Source organism: Cyphomyrmex costatus, unplaced genomic scaffold (genome assembly GCF_001594065.2).
Source record: "Cyphomyrmex costatus isolate MS0001 unplaced genomic scaffold, Ccosl1.0 scaffold974, whole genome shotgun sequence".
Lineage (NCBI taxonomy): Eukaryota > Metazoa > Arthropoda > Insecta > Hymenoptera > Formicidae > Cyphomyrmex > Cyphomyrmex costatus.
The window spans coordinates 13,509-34,212 of record NW_017280566.1 but is presented as its reverse complement, the minus strand read 5'-3'; the positions used below and the strand labels follow the sequence as shown (position 1 = coordinate 34,212).

The 20,704-nt window shown below is 34.6% G+C and overlaps 2 protein-coding genes across 2 annotated transcripts; both read left to right on the top strand.

Annotated features, from left to right (window-relative positions):
* The first annotated feature begins 12,457 nt into the window (after positions 1-12,457).
* Positions 12,458-16,071, top strand: Capr (caprin family member). The gene is made up of 6 exons (XM_018550461.1): positions 12,458-12,620; positions 13,670-13,888; positions 13,970-14,323; positions 14,394-15,146; positions 15,246-15,531; positions 15,654-16,071. The coding sequence occupies exons 1-6, from the start codon at positions 12,507-12,509 to the stop codon at positions 15,869-15,871; spliced, it is 1,944 nt and encodes a 647-aa protein (XP_018405963.1). The 5' UTR covers positions 12,458-12,506; the 3' UTR covers positions 15,872-16,071.
* Positions 16,072-18,182: 2,111 nt separating this feature from the next.
* LOC108782243 (regulator of microtubule dynamics protein 1) lies at positions 18,183-19,527 on the top strand. Its single transcript, XM_018550462.1, has 4 exons — positions 18,183-18,278; positions 18,359-18,553; positions 18,716-18,964; positions 19,137-19,527. The coding sequence occupies exons 1-4, from the start codon at positions 18,183-18,185 to the stop codon at positions 19,488-19,490; spliced, it is 894 nt and encodes a 297-aa protein (XP_018405964.1). The 3' UTR covers positions 19,491-19,527.
* Positions 19,528-20,704: the final 1,177 nt, after the last annotated feature.

The window sequence follows — 20,704 nt, the reverse complement described above, 5'->3', positions numbered from 1 at the left end:
GTTGGCGGGGGCCCGTTGCTCCTTTTCGGCGTCTCTCGTTATAGGGCACGGAGGGGTGGGAACTCTCCGCGCTGTTTAGTTAGGGTTGCGATAACAACTGGCGTGGAGGGGGCCTGATAGTAGTAATCTTCGAGTGCCCAGGCCCCCCTCCGATTATCGTTAAGGTGGCTTCCCCGTTGGGTTTTAGTCGGTAGGCCCCTGTGGATTTTTCGTTTCACAGAGGAGAGTCCGACATAACCCGCCCCTCTCCCCCGAAAGAGGCGGGTATGCGAAATGCATTTCCCAACGTTAAAAAAAAAAAAAAGGCTAGCACAACTCATATATGCAAAATCATTTACATCGAAGCGTTGGAAACCCGAATTTTGAACAGGAAATGCTTCCGCGAGCGATCGCGCTCAAAAGTAAAATACCCTTACCCAGGTAGCAAATATACGTCATTTTGACGTCAAATTTGGGTCATTTACTGACCATGACTGACGTCATTAAATGACGTTTTAATGACGTACTAATGACGTACTAATGTCGCAAAATTATTGACGTCATTGCAAGGACGTCATTTTAACATCATGTTCCCAGATAACAAAATGCGCGCACAATGGTCTCACAGTGCATTCACGCGTGCAAAATTATCCGCACGCGTGAATGTCATGCGCATGACAGATCCTCATTGGGTGCCATATTGCTCGCACGCATGTGGACGCACACGAAAAAAAAAAAGTTACAGCAGTTCTTATTAATTAGATTTCTTTCTCCATCATTTGTGTCCTCTCCTTAAGTGCTGAACTGACTAATAATACCTAGGAAAAAACTTTTAAACCTGATAGGATTTGAACTCGTGACTTGATCCATGGTCCTGTTCTGAGTCGTTCACCTAACGTACTGCTCCACTGTTACCTTATTGACAGAGATGTTTCAAATTGTCTATATATACTTTTAATAAAAATATTTTGTCTACCCAAACAGATTATTTTGTTAAAATTACAAAAAGAACACTTATTTTATAATGGCAACAAAATTTTACCTTGTTATTTACAAAAAGTAAGTAAGCAAATAAATGTGTACCGCCGCTAAATAAAAAAATTTACAATATTTTGTTCATTTAACAAAAAAATTGTATTTTGTTATTTTAACAAAATAATTCAATGATAATCAGCTATTTGTGTTTAATTATTTCTTTTTGGTTACTATTACTATATCTTTTTTCTTATTAAAAGGAAAATTAAGGAGAACCAAAATATAACGTCATTATAACGTCATTATGACGATGTCATAATGACGTTATAATATCGGTTGGTCACTTTTTGGTCACTTGACGTCATTCGTACCAACATGACCAGAATTTGACGTCAAAATGACGTGTGTTTGCTACCTGGGTAATGTCGTTGTGCCAGCGAATCTAACGGTTGTGCTGAGTTGTGCTAGGCTAGTACAACTCAGATATGAAATTTTGTGGTATTTGAATGACGGATACGAATGTTAGCGTTTTTTTTATTCCAAATTTTGAAAAATCGTTTTTCTATCATATCTTTTGTTGTTGTCATTATTTTTGAATACCACTTTAGCACAATGTTAGCACAACTTATTGTTAGTACAACCTAGCACAACCTTAAAAATTGAAAAAATCGCAAAATGGGGGACTGGCCTAATAAAATATAGTTTGTTTTTATTTTTTGACGTATTTTTCGTATTTTGACATTAATATTCGAGCACAATGTAGCACAAACCTAGCACAATTCAGCACAATTCTCAAAATAAGTAAATTCAAAAGTGGGGGGCTAACTTAGTATAGGCAAATTTATTACCGAATTGATCAATTAATCACTATGAAAAACTCTGATTACTCGATCACTACTAATTACTCGACGTGTGAAAATTAATCGAAGAAAGAAACACATATTTACGTGACAACACATGTTAGATCTAACACTTCAACCAATCACATCCGACAGTGTTACCACAGCAGTAACCAATAAAATCGGTCAGCTGTTCGCTACCGTTGAGTCATGGTGTAAGAAGAATGGTGAAACATTGCGCACAATAATGGCGGAGCTAATAAAATTTAGGTCCATATACATCCCCTAAATGTTAATGATAACAAGGGACAATCATATTGCTTTTGAACATTTGGACCCGATTCTTATTCGTCGACTACTGTGAATCCATGATGTTGTTTCACCTTTCTTCTTACACCATGCGTTGAGTAAACATACGTTGTGTGTTCGTCACGTAAACATGTGTTTCTTTCTTCGATTAATTTTTACGCGTCGAGTAATTAGTAGTGATCGAGTAATCAGAGTTTTTCATAGTGATTAATTGATCAATTCGGTAATAAATTTTACGTTTTCTCAGTCAAGTGAGTGACTCTCAGAGTGCGTGAGTGTGTAGAGACGTGATTCAATATAAGAAGTAAAAAGGAAAAGATTGTCACTGGATTACTTAAAACGGATCTGTTTCATCGTAGGAGGAATCAGTAAAAAAATTTGGAAAGAAGTTGAAGACGATACAAAAAATTTAGACTTTTTATTAATTTTAAATAAATTATTCAAACATATTGGAAAAGGACATAAATAAATAAATATTTTAATACTTAATTTTTTACATCTTCTTCGTTGTTTCGCAAAAATAAAGGCATGCAGTGTATTTTTGCAGCAAGATCAAAAATAAAAAATTATTAATGTATTATAAATGTGGAAGAAGAAGAGCCATGAGGAATACATAATGAAATTTATTATAAAGCTAGATTTTTTAAAAAGGTGTTCCATCTTCCATCCTGAAACTAGAGCAAACAATTAATAAAAAAAAGTCAGTCCAACAATCTCTATAATTACTGTACATACATAGATCAATTATCTTCTATTCTATAAGAAATTACTTATCTGATATTTGTCTATTCTCCGTTTATTTCTTTTTATATCTTTCTCTTTTATACTTTTATACTACATCTCTTTCATCTCCTTGTCTTTTACTTTCTCTTCTTTCCTGTATAATTTAACAGCATTGATAGCGTTGGAACGGAAATCGTTAACTGACAATAAAATATATAACACAAAGTATCGATTTTTTTTACAATAAAACATTAAAAATAGAGATTTTGTATAATGAAAATGTAAAACTTATCTAAATCTGATAACCTCGAAAATATTATTAACCTATCGATGTTTGTAACGTTCACGATGACAACCGTTTACGAATTAATATTATTATAAATATTACACTGTATTTTTATGCTCGATAAATTCTTACTTATTAAGGACGTTCACCGGCTAATCGATTCCTATACAAAATGCTTCAAATTTTAACTACATGCTATTAATATCATTATCGATATATCCTCCAAAATTCAGAAATTTAGTGATACCGAATTCGAGTTATTAATTTTCAAAGTTGCAGCTTTTAACATGTAAGGTATAGTCCAAGCATGCGCTCAAGTGACATTTCAATTCATAGCGACTGTGATATCTATACGATTGTTCTAAAAAATTAGGATATGGTGCAGGACGATGCTAGAAATAACATTTTAAAAAATGGGGATCCGTAACGGTGCCGTTTTTGAGTTATCGAAGTTCGAAGTGGTGTATCCGACAGCACTTTGAAGTAAGTCGCCGCATGGAAGGAGAGCCGTTGCTATGAGACGGGCCTCCGTTTTTCTCAACAGGCTAGTGTGCGTGTACACATACAAGCATCGAACTCCGTTTGCTTGTACGTGAGTACACTCAGCAGAAAAAGTATTGGCATGGGAAGCAGAGTGGGGAGAGAAATGCGCTATGCACCGAGAAGCGAGCGAGCAGTAAACTTTTGGCTACGATTGTAGCCGGTGAACGTCCTTAAAAGATATTTTGCACTCATCACATATGTCAAATAGGTTCCCGCGAAAAACGGTGTAAACAGACGTTATACTACTGAAGCAATATTACCAATTCGTAGAAAATTAAATTATGTTACTAGAGATTTTTCGTTATTGCCAACATAATCCCCTCCTTTTTTATGGAAATTGACGGGTCACCTGAGAGAGAAAGAGAGAGAGAGAGAGAGAGAGAGAGAAAGAATTTGAATGTAAACTGTAAAGCCCATGGCACATACAAAAACGTAAGGCCGTAAATGTAATCAGTAAGCGTTTTGGCCAATCACAGTAGAGACCGTAAGGCCGGTAGCGAATCCAATGTTACGATTTCCTTACTGATACGTCTTACGGCCTTACGTTTTTCTATGTATTTCTGGCTTAAGCGTGTGTACTGTTGAGCCTGATAGACCCCGTAAGTATCCGCATGTATCGGTGAGCGTCGCCGCCCCTGGTTCCTTCCATATTCGACTTGTGATACGCTAACTATTTCTCTTTATAATTCAAAAACTAAGCTTCGGACGAATTTTTACCAAAGGAAAAATCGTCTCAGAATACCGCCAGGAATACCTCCCTTTAAGGACAAAAGGTTATTCTGATTCACCCTGTATAACGACATTTCAATATACATCATATTCATGTTATATAGCTGCAATTTCGTATGAGTGGGAAATTACAACTAACGTGAATATTGCATATAACGAACACGGTATATTACTTGTTACTTTCCGTTTCATTACGGCAATGTTATATTAATGTATTTTTGTTTGCTGGATAAGTTATATATATAGTTACAAAAAATCATATTGTATAATCTAAAAAAAAACGTTTCAAAGATTATCTCGATCTAAAAGTATTATATTTATATTTGTAAATATTTCCTATAAATTTTAATTGACGGACTTTGATATTAGCAGAGTTTAATAATTAGATCTCAATATAATATAACCTCAAAATCTTTGACTAAATATTATAACTTGTTTGCATAGTTAATCTTAAAATTAATTTAAATTTATATTTATAAGCAAAAGATAACAAATAATTATTGTATTTATTATGTTGCAGCAAATCACGGACGGAAGACTATATACAATATTACCCAGTAAGCAAGGAACATTACATTAACATTTGTTGCTGTCCCATGATACGGAAATTATACCGGAACGGAACAGTGAGACCAATCAGAGCTCTGCAATCATTACTCTACTTTCCTTTCTGCGATTGTAATTGGTCTCACTGTTCCGTTCCGGTGTAATTTCCGTATCATGGGACAGCACCCTCACAGATGTCTATACTATACTAGATCGCTAACACAGCCGAAAGAGCTGAGACCGGCCAGATCTCCGGTTTCGGCCATGATGGGAACAACAAGATGGCGAGGTACGTGTGTAGTAGTGCTCATGGTGGAAGTATACAAGGGGTGCGATCCACTAGACACTTCAAACGCTTCAGACGCTACTGCTACAAATACTTCCGATAGAGTGATCCGTTAGCGTTACTAACGTTACCAATACTACACAAGTGGATCAATCGTGAAGTGTTGGAAGCGTTATTATTGAACGTAACCTGCTAAAATATCTCGTAACCATCGTATTCCTAGGCTGCGGAAGACATAATTCATGTTAATATGGAGACGAACGTGGCATTACGTGGTTATATTATACATTCTGACCTTCATTAACCTTTCTTGCATCTTCTTCGGAAACTTCTAAAGTATGAATATCTCCGGTATTAACATCTATTAATTGTATAATCGGCATTACTTTTAATTTCGATCAATATAAAACGTTAAAACCAAACGAAATCACGAAACACAGGTTATAGTTAATTGATATTTCTGATTATTTCCCGCGCTTTTGTGCATTCAAAATATCGCTTCAGCCGTACTACCTCTTCGGCAGAAGCATTTGCAGCACGCTGGAAGCGAAAACCTATGACGTCATATCTGCTATAGAAACGCTTCGAAGGGTTTAGTGGATCACATCTGAACACAGACTTCTATATATACTACTAGACTGCTAACTCCCTTAATACAAGCTTGTAAAAAGTGGACCCTAAAATTTATAATGATCCTGCGCATGCGTCACGAACTACACCGAAGGAATGTAATATGGCTGTGTCCTGCGCTGATTGCGATATTGCGAGTAGCCGTATTGTAGCCGTAGGTAAATGTTAAGAAGACCCCCTTTACCTTAACTTTGATAAAAATATACTCAATTGATGTGATTTTGCATGAAACGGAAGAATCTGGCAGAAAAAAGTGTCGCTCTGCTTCGCGAACTGAGATATTAAGCGTTAAAGTTGATAACCATATAGGTTAGGAAATCTGTCATTACTGTCATTACTTTGGCTGTTTTCCAGCTAGGACACAGAAACGTTACACTGTGCTCCACTGTGTAAAGACTTGTTGGAACGATAGAGCTCTAATTGGTAACACTGGCATACTCTACACGTTCGTACTTAGCTTTTTACAGTGTCGAGCAGTGTAACACTGTGTCACAGTTGGAACACTTTGTGTAAGACACAGTGTTACACTGTGTCATCTGTGTACGTTGTTGGAAAACACCCTTTATCTGTCATTACTTATCTGTCATTCATTACTTTAAAAATAAATTCACTTTAATGCTAATACTTCGGTTCGCGAGGCAGAGCGACACTTTTTTCTGCCAGATTCCTTTTTGTTTCATGCCAAAACTCATCGATTGTATATTTTTATTAAAAGTTGTGATGAAGGAGCTTTTCTTAATATTTACCTATTATTACAGTATATGTATCATAATTTAAAAACCATTTTCAATACGATGCCAGCAAAGTGTGTCTTTCCAACATGTTACAATACACAAAGTGATCAACATCTGATCAATTTAAGGGGAGGGACCGGTGAGATTTTGACCCCTAGTTCTTTAATATGTATACCATTATTATTTATGGGTTTTAACACTATTTTAACACAAATATTAAGGGGCATACCCGAAAAAAATAAAAAAAAAAGTTTTCGATGGTTCCGAATTTTATTTTCGTTAAAAATGCGATTACACTTTTAAGGTATAATTTTTGTATTTCAACCGTAATATACATCATATTCCGTAATATGCGGCATTAAAAAATCGTCTAAAATGTATATATATATATAGGTATATGAATACATATATACAGGGCGTATATTTTCTGCTATTTTTAGTTTGAAATATCTGGTAGAATACTTACACGAAATATGGTCCTCTGATCCTGAGACACCCTGTATACCCGTATTCACATATACGTATATATATCCGGAAATATATACCAATGAAATATTCGAATTAAAAATACATTTTAGACGATTTTTTAATGTCGCATATTACGGAATATGATGTATATTACGGTTGAAATACAAAAATTATACCTTAAAAGTGTTATAACTCCTACAATTTTTAATATTTTTTTATGAAAAAAATTATGGTTGTATTTTTTATGACTTTGAACAAACTCTCGCATGGATTTTAAAATCCGTCGCATTTTTAACGAAAACAAAATTCAGAACCATCGAAAACTTTTTTTTAAATTTTTTTCGGGTATGCCCCTTAATATTTGTGTTAAAATAGTGTTAAAACCCATAAATGATAATGGTATACATATTAAAGAACTAGGGGTCAAAATCTCACCGGTCCCTCCCCTTAAATATGCAATGAGACAACTGTTATTGCATGCAGATATAAAGCAAACAATAAATGCTAATTGTTTTGAGTTTGACACAGAATATGTAACATCAATTTATCCTTTAATGTGGAAAGACAAAAAAAAACAAGACTCCTTAGAATTAGAAATTAATAGTGAAAATGAACACGACACTGATGATGACAATGAAGGTGAAGAATCTGTTTCGAAAGTTACACAATCTGACTCACAATCTGTATTGAAAAATATAACTAAAAATATAATTTTCTACATCAGTGGATACATTGTAAAACAACTAAAATCTATTACATGTAACTCTTGTGTTACAAATTTAAGAGCAGCAGAAACTGAGCATAATTATTTTCGCAGAAACGAAGATTTTTCTAAATTCTTTTCTTTTTCCAATCACGGTGGATTAGTTAAGCATTCATTATCTGTTTTTCTTATATGTACAGAAACAGAAAAGCAATTACAAATTGAAACAAACTTCTTTACTGAATTATATAAAAAAGATATAGATAAGAAAGTTATTGTTAAAGTCAAAGATATTTTTACCTTAGATAAAATTTTTCTAACAGAATGCGAAGACATTAATATATTCGAAATGCCTCATAAAATTCGGCTGATTATAGCAGTAGCTTCCAAATATATCAAAATACGGTTGCATTCTTATGCAAAATTTTATTTTCAAGAAATTTTAAATCCAATTCGCAAACGACAAACATTAACGAAAACAATATTATTTTTAAGAGAATAATAAAGTATATAAATAATGTTGAAAATCAACGCGTAAAACGAAATCTTTAATAGTTTTATTTGTAAGAGTTCTTGAAAAAACATCTTTAAGATATTTCATAAAAAATTGTGAAAAATATTTTAAGATTGTCTTATAATTTTGAGGAAAATAAAAGATTTTTTAAATATATTTAGTTCTATAGATTGCACGAAGTTAATTCACCACAAGTCGATAAGTTTAGAAAGTAACTTACATCACCCTGGTGAAAAGAAAAATTAGAGCATAAGTCGAATGTAAGGAAAGAGTAACAGAAGCGTAAACAAAGCTTCTAGGAGGTAAAAGTTGAAACAACGAAGCGCAAACACCTCTTTTACGTTTCGTTTCAATTTTCGCCTCCTAGAAGCTTCGTTTACTCTTCTGTTACTTTTTTCTCACATTCGACTTACGTTCCAATTTTTATTTTCACCAAGACACTTATAAATAACATAAGTAACATACGTTATTCAGATATGTGTATTTTATAAGTATAAAAAATGTGATTTAAAAAAATCATTAAAAAATTATTGATATCATTTATATTTATTACCATTTAAATGTAATGATAAATAATACGAATATATTATAATTTTAAAGTAATATTTATTACATTTATTGAAAAAAAAATTCAGACCAAATGTATTTATTAATGAAAACCTTTGAAAAAATTAAATATTAAAGGATAAAGGACAATTTTTACTACTTTATAAAAATATGGACAAATATCAGTAAAAATAAAATTACGGAAACAAGTATTTATTCAATACTGTTAATTAGATTAACCCAGGTTAATTTTAAAAATACGTATGAGCGTGCTAATGTATGCGCATGTGCGTACGGGTCACACGGTGCGGTTCTTGACGCATGCGTATAATGCACAATCGAAATTGAGGGCCACTTTTTCAAACAAGCAGCAGTCTAGTAGTATATATAGAAGTCTGTGCATCTGAAGCACTTCGAAGCGTTTGAAGCGTCTAGTGGATCGTACCCGTGAACCATTGCGCATAATGGCGGAGACCCGAAATCTCAACCAATCAGAGATTGGGCAATTCGTTCGGCGCGAGTACGAAGTTCATAAAGTAAAATAAACATGAAGAAAAAATATCTCTATAAATAACATTATATTCCCTCTGAATTATCTTTCTTTTCTTATGCATTTGAGGAAAAAAGGTTTACATATAAGGAAACTTGTAAAGAACTTGTTCTATTCAATAATACATTTTCCAGGAAAAACAGGGTGTCTACGGATTTGGTCGGAGAAAATTCTTTGACATTCCCTGATTGTAAAAAAGTTCCTTGACTTTTTCGTAGTCCTTTCCTTTCCTATTTCTTCTCATAATTATTAAAGAATCTTTTCCAAGACAAAATGAATACTAAGTAAATATAATATTAATTAAGAACTTATATGTAATACAGTGATCTTCATTAGAATAAAAAATTTAGGAAATATAATGTTTTTTATAGTCGATAATATTCACACTGAACGTGTTTTGAAATATGTTTACAGGCTTCCAGCCACTGCTTTCTCAGTTCCGGCTTTTGGGGGAAAGAAAACATATTTATTTTCTCTTTGCCGCAACCACTCTTATTTTTACAATTGATCACACAGCACGTCGGCATAATGCAATCGAAATTGTCATACAAACACACAAAATATCTTGACTTCTATTAATGTTCATGTCATGCGACGATGCGACTGACTGCTTCGTTGGTCATTTTGAATCAGACAAATTGCCTAAACTTTGATTGGTTGACATACCCCCGCTCCTCTCAATCCACTGCGCATCCACCGGAATGGTTCACCTTCTATACTTCCACCATGGTAGTGCGTATATGAGTATCCTGCGTGTGTGTTAAGGGGCCTACAGACCAGAGCGGCGCAGCGGTGAAGCGGCGAGCGATAGCCAATGAGAGCCATGCTTTCGCCTAAACGTATGGCTCTCATTGGCTATCGCTCGCCGCTTCACCGCTGCGCCGCTCTGGTCTGTAGGCTCCTTTAGTGCGTATGTGTGACATCAGCCGGCAGCCACACGTGACGCGTGTGTTCCCGGTGTCATTCTTCTTTGGAACAAAGTCTCCTCCGATGGCATTGATCCAAATTTGTAATATATCTGGACGCGTAAATGATAATCTGAAAAATTAACAATGCTTAATTGAAACATAACCTTCTCATATCATGAACCTCGAATATTTTTATATTTATTACACATAAATACTTTCTACTTACCTAAAGAAATGAAACCTTGTTTTCGTGTATTTTTGCATTTAGAAATACAACAATTTTTCTGCATTTTTACTTTCTTTTACTAATATATGTAGAAAAATCGACACACGTGTGGCCATCGGAGGAGACTTTGTTCCAAAGAAGAATGATTTAATCTGTAGCACCCATTTTGTACATATACATTTTTTGGAAAGACCAGGCGCAAGTGATGTGCGTTTAAAAAATTTGGCTGTGCCGTCGGTATTTCTGGAAACTCCTACTTCTGACACGTGTGGCTGCCGGCTGATGTCACACATACGCACTAACACACACGCAGGATACTCATATACGCACTACTACACACGTACCGTCGCCATCTTTTTGTTCCCATCATGGCCGAAACCGGAGATCCGGCCGGCTTCAGTCCTTTCGACTGTTTTTGACGAAGTTAGCGATCTAGTATAGTATAGACATCTGTGGTTGTAGACGTAAATAACGCACAAGCTTTGGCGTATCGGCGTATGACGTGTTTATGCACGCTATCGAAAGATATGGCAATAATGTACATAAACACGTCATACGCCGATACGCCAAAGCTTGTGCGTTATTTACGTCTATTACTTAAGTCGTAAAATGTTACGGCAGTGCTTGTGCTCAGACTCTAAATCATCAGTAAGTTAAGTTTACCATTTTATCAATTTGTTATTCAAAAATACGCATACTTATATATGTAATAAATGTATATCAAAGACCTATATTCTAACCTCAAATATTGTGCATTTTTATTCATATGTACATACATAATTATAAGAGATTTTGTATTTTAATAATGTAATTAATGATATATACTTTTGAATATATATGTATATATAGAAATTACATTTATTTCAGAATTTATTATTAACCCTTAAAGCGCCCCCGGGGTACTGGAAGACCCCACTTCAGATTCCCAAATAAATACCTTTTTAAAAGTTGCACTATTACAGTATTTTTTATCTTAAAGATCCATATTTCAAGAGGTACAGGTTCAATTTTTAGATAAAAGTATTGAAAATTGACTAAGTTATGATTTTTTGTGAAAAACGTCATTTTTCATGTTTCTCTAATTATTTTATTTCTTCTAACGCGTACCAATAACTTTTTTATCAAGATAACTCATCTCTGCAGTAAAAGGATAGTTGGAGAGTATCCAATAATTTTATTGAAACGAAATAGCGTATACTCTATCCACATACACACATGCATTACATATATATATATATATATTTCATCAGTTTTGACATATTAACTAAATAATTCAAGGCTATTTGTAATAAGATTTATTTGTTTCCATCTACCTGAGTACATACAGACATTTGAATTGGCGCCTCAAAAACTTACAGCGTTGTGGTTGGTCAATCAATTTTCCCCCTTCCCCTGCATGCGCCTTGCTATACCTCTCTTATGGCGAATTCGATTGGATGCACTAGTGCGCACTGAGTGCACCTGAGTTCATCTTTCTTCCTTTTCTTTCTAGGAAAAGGGAAAAGGAAAAAAAATGAACTGGTGCAATCACACTGCACTGGTGCAATCCAGGAAGTAAGATATAAGGAGACTCCACTCCGTAAAATAAAAGTGGACCCATTTTAGGTTTCGAGTTCAGCTTCCGATTCTGATGAGTGCGAGTAAGAGAAATGATCATTTCTCTTACTCGCACTCATTATGCGCAGCACTACTAAATTCACGAGCGCTGCGAGTGTCGAGAATCGGAAACGGAACTCGAAACCTAAAATGGGTTCATGTCTTGTAGACTGGCGAGACCGAGTGGAGTCTCCTTATATCTTCCTTCATGGTGCAATCCAATCGAATTCGCCATTATTATACCATGATCTGGACAAAGGATATGTCGCGCATGCGAATCTTCAACATTTCGGAAACGTCCGGCCCGCCATTCTGTCGTTCCATTTACCCCCTCTTTCTCTCGTAACTTGGTTCAAGCGTTCAACGTTGGTTACCATTCCGAATCCCAGCCAGTTCGTGTTTGTTGCCCGTGAAGGATGCCTTCTGCCAACCCCAAACTAGAAAAACAGGCCTCTACGGAGACCGTGGATCCGTTACGCCAAGCGATCGTTGTAATCGAGCACAAGATTCGGAATCTCGAGAAGCGTAAGGTAAATACAACACCGCGACCATCCAGACCGTAATTACAGCCAAAAGTCTATTTGTCTGTCGTCGTGGCTTTCTCACCGCGGTCCGCCATGATTTTCCGCTATGCCATGTGCTCGCGTCTCGATTTTTCAAGGGTACATGCAAGGCGTGCCAAGACCGTTATATCCACGTAGCGCTGAATCGAGAATCAAAATCCGCAATCCTCTACAATGCGCGGCCTAACAAATAGTATTTCGAGTTTCCCGATACGCCAACTTATCGTCGCCAACCTCATATCATGGCGGTGTACAGTCTACGTGTACACGAAACTTCTTTATATATGACGCTTAATACTGGCGGGACGGGACGCTGGCATGTGCCCGATAATAACGTTCACCGACGATTATATTTATATTGGAATCTTGCTATTCCACGAGGAATTTCTACGATCGACGTTCGGCGTTTCCCGGTTCCCAGTTGCAGTTTGATCGCTGCAAATGTCGACGCTGTTTTGTCGCACGTTTCATCACGCATTCATGGAATATTTCTAAAAATGTGATCTTTTATGTTAAAAACGAGAGTATAAACTTTGATATTATTTAAACTATTGCTATATTTTGCATTATGTTCTAACTGATTTATAACCATGCTTTGTTTCAATGTAAACACAATCTTTCTTATTCTTGTATATAGTATATATTATGTACAGGAATACACCATACTAGACTGCACTGAACTTTCTTTTTGCTTTAGCCAAATCAAACATATATCTGTTTTACTTTAAGTTCCAAAAGTTATATTAGTTCAACTATTGAAAACAGATCTTATGTGATGATTATAATGCTAATTTTATAATTTATAATATAAATATTGAATATAACTAGTTATCCCTCTCTCTCTCTCTCTCTCTTTCTCTCTCTCTCTCTCTCTCTCTTCCTCTCTCTCTCTCTCTCTCTCTCTCTCTCTCTTTCTCTCTCTCTCTCTCTCTCTCTCTCTCTCTCTCTCTCTTTCTCACACACACATACACACAAAAGGAATCAAAAGAGTCTATAAATATATTTTTTTAATTTAGGGGAGGCTTGAGTCTTATAGAGACTTGCAAAAAAATGGAAGAGAATTAAATTCAGACCAAAAAACAGCAGTGGCGAAATATGATGAAGTGCTTCAAACACTGGAGATTACGCGGGACTTGTACAAGCAAATCGTTAATATTGCCAATGATGCAGTTAAACAGCAAAAAAAACTGGCACGGAAAGAGGCTGTTGAGCGTATGCAACAAGACATTGCAAAAGTATTTCAAGATAATATTATCATACATTCTTACATATATCATACAAAATGTTTTTTTTTTTAAATGTGATTTCGATTATAGGTAAAGGAAGTGCTACTTGCTCAGCATATCCTGATAAGCATAAACACTGATTCTGTTAGAGACGACTTTTTTCATGGAAAGAATGGGGCTGTAAAACTGACGGAGGAAGAATTCAAGTACCTAGACAATTTATATAATGAGATAGTGATAAAGCATCAGCGCGAAGAAAGTGATTTGACATTTGTCCAACAAGCACAAAAAGTAGCAGAGCATTATGTTGCGATTGTAGATGGAAAGCAACGTGAAGTTATTGGTACTACTTACAATAAATTGAAAGAGATAATTACGAAAATTAATCAGTGCGGTTATTTCGATCAAGTTCACGAATGTTCGGAGGCAACACCAATTGAAGAGGTATAAAATCAGGATATTGAATTTATATTCTGTTATACTTATATAATCTGATCGATTTATATATGTATAGATCACTGAAACAGTGGCGGAGACTAATGCACAAGCAGCTCAAGAACAGGTCAACGAGGAATACAGCAACGGCAATGACAGGCACATTCCACCGGAATCCATGATACCTATTCCAAATTTTCCAGTCCAAGTTACTACGCTTCCCGTTGTTTCTGGTACTGGTCAAGTTTCGGGACCCATACCGGTTGTACCACAACCAATACCACCTCATCCAGCTGCGCCAGTTGACACCCCATATTATACGAATGCCACTACTTTTGTTCCTCAACCACAACAACAGCAAGCTCAGCAATCTCAACAGCAACCTCCACCAGCGCCTCGTATCAATGATGTCATAGGCACGCCTAACTTTTTTTTCTTGCAGGAATCTGAACTTGATTCAGATGTTACGTCGCAAACACCCATTGTATCACACATTCCTCCTACAGTCAATGCGCCTATTCCTTCACAAACCTTCACGAATCAGAACTTTGCAAATGCACCTGTGGGCGTACCTCAACAGGTTATATATCAACATCCACCACCGCAGGATATGTCGCACATTCCTGGCTTCGCGAATCCCAATCCACCACCGCCGATTCCAATGCCACCTTCTCATCAGCAGCCAAATCTGCAATATAGTCCGCAACATCCAGCTAGTTATCAGCCTCAACAATCACAACAGCAACAAAATACCGCACAATTATCACAGCAAGGTCAAATGCAAAACTTCAATGAGCAGACGCATCAGCAAGAAGCTCAAGCATCTACAGAGGTAAAATTCTTGATTATGTATTTGAGGCTTTCATTCTTGTCTTGAAATAAATTATGTATAATACACTATTAATTTTCATTGTGACATGGAATCTTCCAGGAAAAGATCGAGAATGGTCAAAATGAAATCCCTGATCCATCACTGGAACAACAAAATGAGTCAATCGATTGGTGTCAGATGACCGAGACCAATGATTGGAATCAATCTGACCAACAGCAACAATCTGTCCAAGATTGCCAGCAAGCGTCACAACAAACATCTCAACAGACTTGGGTGCCTGATCAACGTGGCGGGTACAGAGGAAGAGGCGGCAGAAGAGGGACTGCTAATAGCTATAATAGCAGAGGCAGGGGAAATTATCAACAAAATGGACGTGCAGGACAAGGTAAAAAATTATTTAAAATCAAATTGTTTTCATAACTTTTTCCATAAAACATTCTCCCAGTATTTTGAATAAATCTTTCAATTCCGAAGATGCTAAAAAATACGGCATTAATATTTTTTCAGGAACGTATTATCGCAATGATAGTAACTACCAAAATGGATATCAGCAGCGTGCCTGGGGCAACAACGAAGGAAATAATGGATACAATTCTGGCTTCAAACGTGGCAGTGGCGGAGGATCAAGAGGTACGCGCAATGATCGCGTTAGTCGCGGACAATTCCGAGGACAAAGAGGAAGCAATCGTGGATATGCACCACGTGGCAAGCCTCATACGCAATAAGAAAGAAAAACGGACATTATAGCTGGTGTAAATGCACAGTAAAACACACTATGAGATGCTCTGCGATTACGATTCAACTGTCTATTTATGAAAAAGCTTAAGTCGAAATAATGCATTTGCAATATGAGATGAAACTTCAACGTAGATACCGTGCAGTATTGCATGCTTAAGAATATTATACACTATATAGTAACTTTGATATTAAAGAGATTGATTAAGTGAATTAAGTGAGAGTTAGCTTTCGTAGTACAGATTTAACTGTATTACATTTTTTTTTATCTATTGCATATTCACAGTGTATTTTAAGTAACATTGAGAAGATAAAAGTTTATTAATTACATACAAAATGTAACTTGCATCTGATGTGTGTCATATAGAGCTATGTATGACATGAAAGAAAATTCGAAAAATCTTGCGCTGGCATTTGCGGGTACTTGCGGCTTAGGACATTTCTTAAATATGACATTGAACAAACAAAAGATTACATTTGAATTTGGTGTTTGTAATTATGAGGAGAAGGTTAATGTTAATAAAAAAATGCAGAGATAACATTGTGATATATGAAATAAAATCAACCAAATTCAGAAGTGTGAACCTACCGTGCAAGTATTATTATATTATGACAGAAGGCAGGTTTCACAGGGCAACAACAGCTAATTAACAAAGATTAGAAAAATAATTTTATTATAAAAAACACAAAAAAACGAGAACTCATACAAACATTTCATGTAAAGACTTCAAGAACGTATTTAAAATAATGTTAAGATGATATAAGTGTATAATAGGCACGACCATCTCTTTGTCCTTGCGTCATTTAGAAAAGAATTTTAGATACCCCAGAAAAAAAGAGGATATATTGAGCTATGCTTTCTACTGCGAACGATATTTCTGACATTACATTTGAGACAAACTAAAATTTCTCGAAAAGCCAATAATTTTGGAGCTGTAAATGATACGCGATATAAAATTTATAAAAGACGTTTTTTTTTCTTGTAAAGATATATCGTGATAATGCTTTAAATTGCTATCGCTCTTTCTCCTGCTTTTTCTGGGTGATTCCAAAATTCTTCACGATGATCACGCTCACACAGCTACGGCTAAGCGAAAGAGATTGCGGTGCAATGTCTTTGTTTACGATGTAATACATTACCTGATTTTTTTTCTATTATAAAAAGGAAAGGAACATAACGATTATTTTTCAAACGGAGAAAACGATTAGTGTGTGAGGCTTTAGCATATAAGTCGAGTTTATTGTACAATTATTAAATAGACCCAGGAGACGAGAGGAGAGGAGAGAGAAAAAGAGAGAGAGAGAGAAAAAAGAATATGTTTCTTATACTGCGCCGCCAATAAGCCACGCACCACACCGATGAAACGTACTGTTTATTGTATTTCGTTTGTACATTTGTGTTTAATCACTATCCATCCAACCTCCCTTATCTCGATTACGTTAAACTATCCTATCAATATACCTGTGTATCTTCCAAATAAAAATCTAATTCATCGCATTTATTCTGTCTATTTATTCTGAAAATAATTTCACTTGTATTAAAATTTAGCTGATCTCTTATTAAAATGGTTTTATAATTATTTATATATCTATATATATAAAATTTTGTATGTATAAATATTTTTGTAATTTTTTTTATAACTATGTTTATTGATATTTTATAGCTCTGTTACATTTATTCAATGTTTACTATTATTTGACATAACGTTATTAACATTAATATTATTTTTATAAAAAAATTTATCTCTTATTTCGAACGCAAAGTTTTGAATTTAGAATCGTCGTATCTAAATTGTTAAAATTTATGTGTGTAGATTCTATTAATATACATATATGTAAATCATGTAGAAAAAAGTGTAATTGTGAAGTATCCATCTTATACCTGTGCTTATACTTTCATCTCGGGTACACTTTTGCTGTATACATTACACATAAATATGTGTATGTAATAGGTACATATTATATTATAGTTGGCCATACACACAGACGATTCATGTGTGTACACTTGCATAATGTATTGACTTGTGTATTTGGTACAAGGCTGTAGAGTGTAGATAGTACACACAAATGCATATATAAAAATTTATACGCGTAACGTTATCTGTGATCAACACAAATATTTGAAGAATATTGTGAACTACTCTGATGATTCTGATTAAAATAGTTATGTATAACAGCTGTGTATATAACCTACGAATTAAACTTGATTTGTAGGTTAACCTTAGTTTCAGTTTATTGCTAATTCATCACAGCATTTCTCTAAAAATTCTCCAATTAATATCGAAAATTTAAGTACAAAATATGCTGCTGCAAAAATTATATCGTATTACAAACTGCAACAGAAATCTTCAAAGAGCTATTTTATATAAAAATATTCATCCAGAGAGAGCTTATAAGGTAAATACAAGATATAAAATAAATTGGCAATAATAATTAATTTAGTTAAATATTAATAAATTAAAGATAATTTCTTCTAGAGGAAAAACAACATGCAAATTTTTAGGAAGTTAACAATAATGTCACCATTTACTGTAATGGGGATGTGGGGATTTGTAAAAAGCAACAATGAAGACAAGACACAGATTGTAACAAACGAACTTCTTGCTAAAGCAGATACACTTTTTGATCAGGGAGACTACAGGAATATATATAATCTTCTCTCAAATTATAAGGTAATTATATTTTATAATTTATACAACGTATTTTTATATTTTTACTTATTTACACAATTATAATATATACATATATATATTGTCTCTTAATTGGCTATTTTTTCTTAATATATATTGTATTCAACTTATGTACAACCAGAATATATATTTTATATTACATAGAATAGTAAGGATGTTGAAATCTTATGGCGTTTAAGTAGAGCCATTTATAAAATGTCTGAAATGGCCAGTGATGTTGAAGCACAAAAGTTAACTTATGAGGGATATGATTTGTTATGCAAGGCTCTTGATATTCAAGAAGATCACTATGCTTTGCATAAATGGATGTCTATATTCCTTAATAAGAAAAGTATTTTGGAAGGTACAAAGGCACATATAAAAGAATCATATAATATTAAGAAACATATACTGGTAAGATATTTGACAAATAATTAGTTCAATTATGTATATTAATTTGCAATTTAAATAATGAAATATTATTTTATAAATAATGTAAAAATATATGAAAATGATCACAAATTATCACTATGATCTTAAATTACTATTATTATTATTATTATATTATTATTATTATTAATTCTAGAGAGCATTAGAGTTAAACCCTAATGATGCAACGTTACTTTACATGCTGGGAAACTGGTGCTATGAGGTTTCAAATCTGACGTGGTATCAACGAAAAATAGCATCTGTTATATTTGGAGAACCACCAACTTCGACTTTTGAAGAAGCGCTGATGTATCACGAGGCTGCTGAAAAAACTGATCCAAATTTTTACAGTCATAATTTACTAATGCTGGGAAAGACATATTTGAAATTGAATCGTAAGGAAGATGCGATAAAGTATTTTAAAAAAACTGCTGAATTTCCTGCAAAGAATGATGAAGATCAACAAGCCAAACAAGAAGCACAAAAAATATTAAACAGTATATCAAAATAGTACATGCAGAGATAAGTATTAACTATATTTTTAAATACAAGGGAAACTATTTGGATATTTTAACATTCTTATTGTTTAAGAAATAAATTTATTGTCACGATACTAGAATGATACCATGACTATACCATGACTATAATTATATGTATATGTAATTGATATATTTATTTTACATATATATACATATACATATATATTACAGATACATATTTATATAAATTTATAGATACTACGTATATATTTATATATACATACAGGGTCCGCCACCAAAATCCGAACAAATCGAACAATTTCTTTAAACAAAATGTATTTAATGAAAAATTAAATATTACAAAAAATCCTTTTACGTAGCACTTGGGGGATCCCTATAGAGCATAATTATTCGATATATTTTCCATTAGCTTGAACGACGGCCTCTATTCTCGGTCCGAAGCGTTCGCACGGACGCTGTAATGTAGCGCTGTCCATGTCGACGAATGCTGCCTCAATAGCGGTCCTTAATGACGTCACATTAGGATGCCGAGACTTGTTAGTGATCTTCTTCAACTACGCTCCATATGTAGTAGTCCAAAGGATTTAAATCTGGGCTGTTGGGAGGCCAGAATTCCTTGGATCGCGAGTAACTCGCCTTGTCCTGGTAGTTTCAGAGAGCATCTATTGTATATTTAATGTGTACAATTTGTATCGAAGGTCCTCCTCGGCAATTCGACGCATTGTTGACTCGCTTACACCAACAATCGATGCTAATTTTCGCAACGATTGCCCTGGGTCATCCGAAATCAGCGCTTGAGCCTTTTCAATGACTGCGGGTGTCCTCACGGTGCGTTTTTTTGAGTGATTCTTCCTTGCTGGCATACTGGAACCTTCATTGAACTATTCTAAAACCGTAAATTTAGCCACAATGTCATAAACGATTGATTTCGGGTATTCAAAAAATCGAATTATTTCTGTTACTGAGCGCCCAGCGCGAAGGCCTTTGATGATCGCAGCTCTTCGATTATACTCCGCACTTAGTTTCAACATCGCAACCATTTTGAGAATATGACTGTTTACTAGAAGCATCAAGCTTTCTCGAAAAGCTAACATCCTCTGGCGGAGGCACAATGTAACGGAAAATTTCATTTGAAATTTGTCCGGATTTTGGTGGCGGACCCTGTATTTTTACTTATTTATAATATCATTCCTAAACAAAGGGGGACCATAGTATGATATTTTAT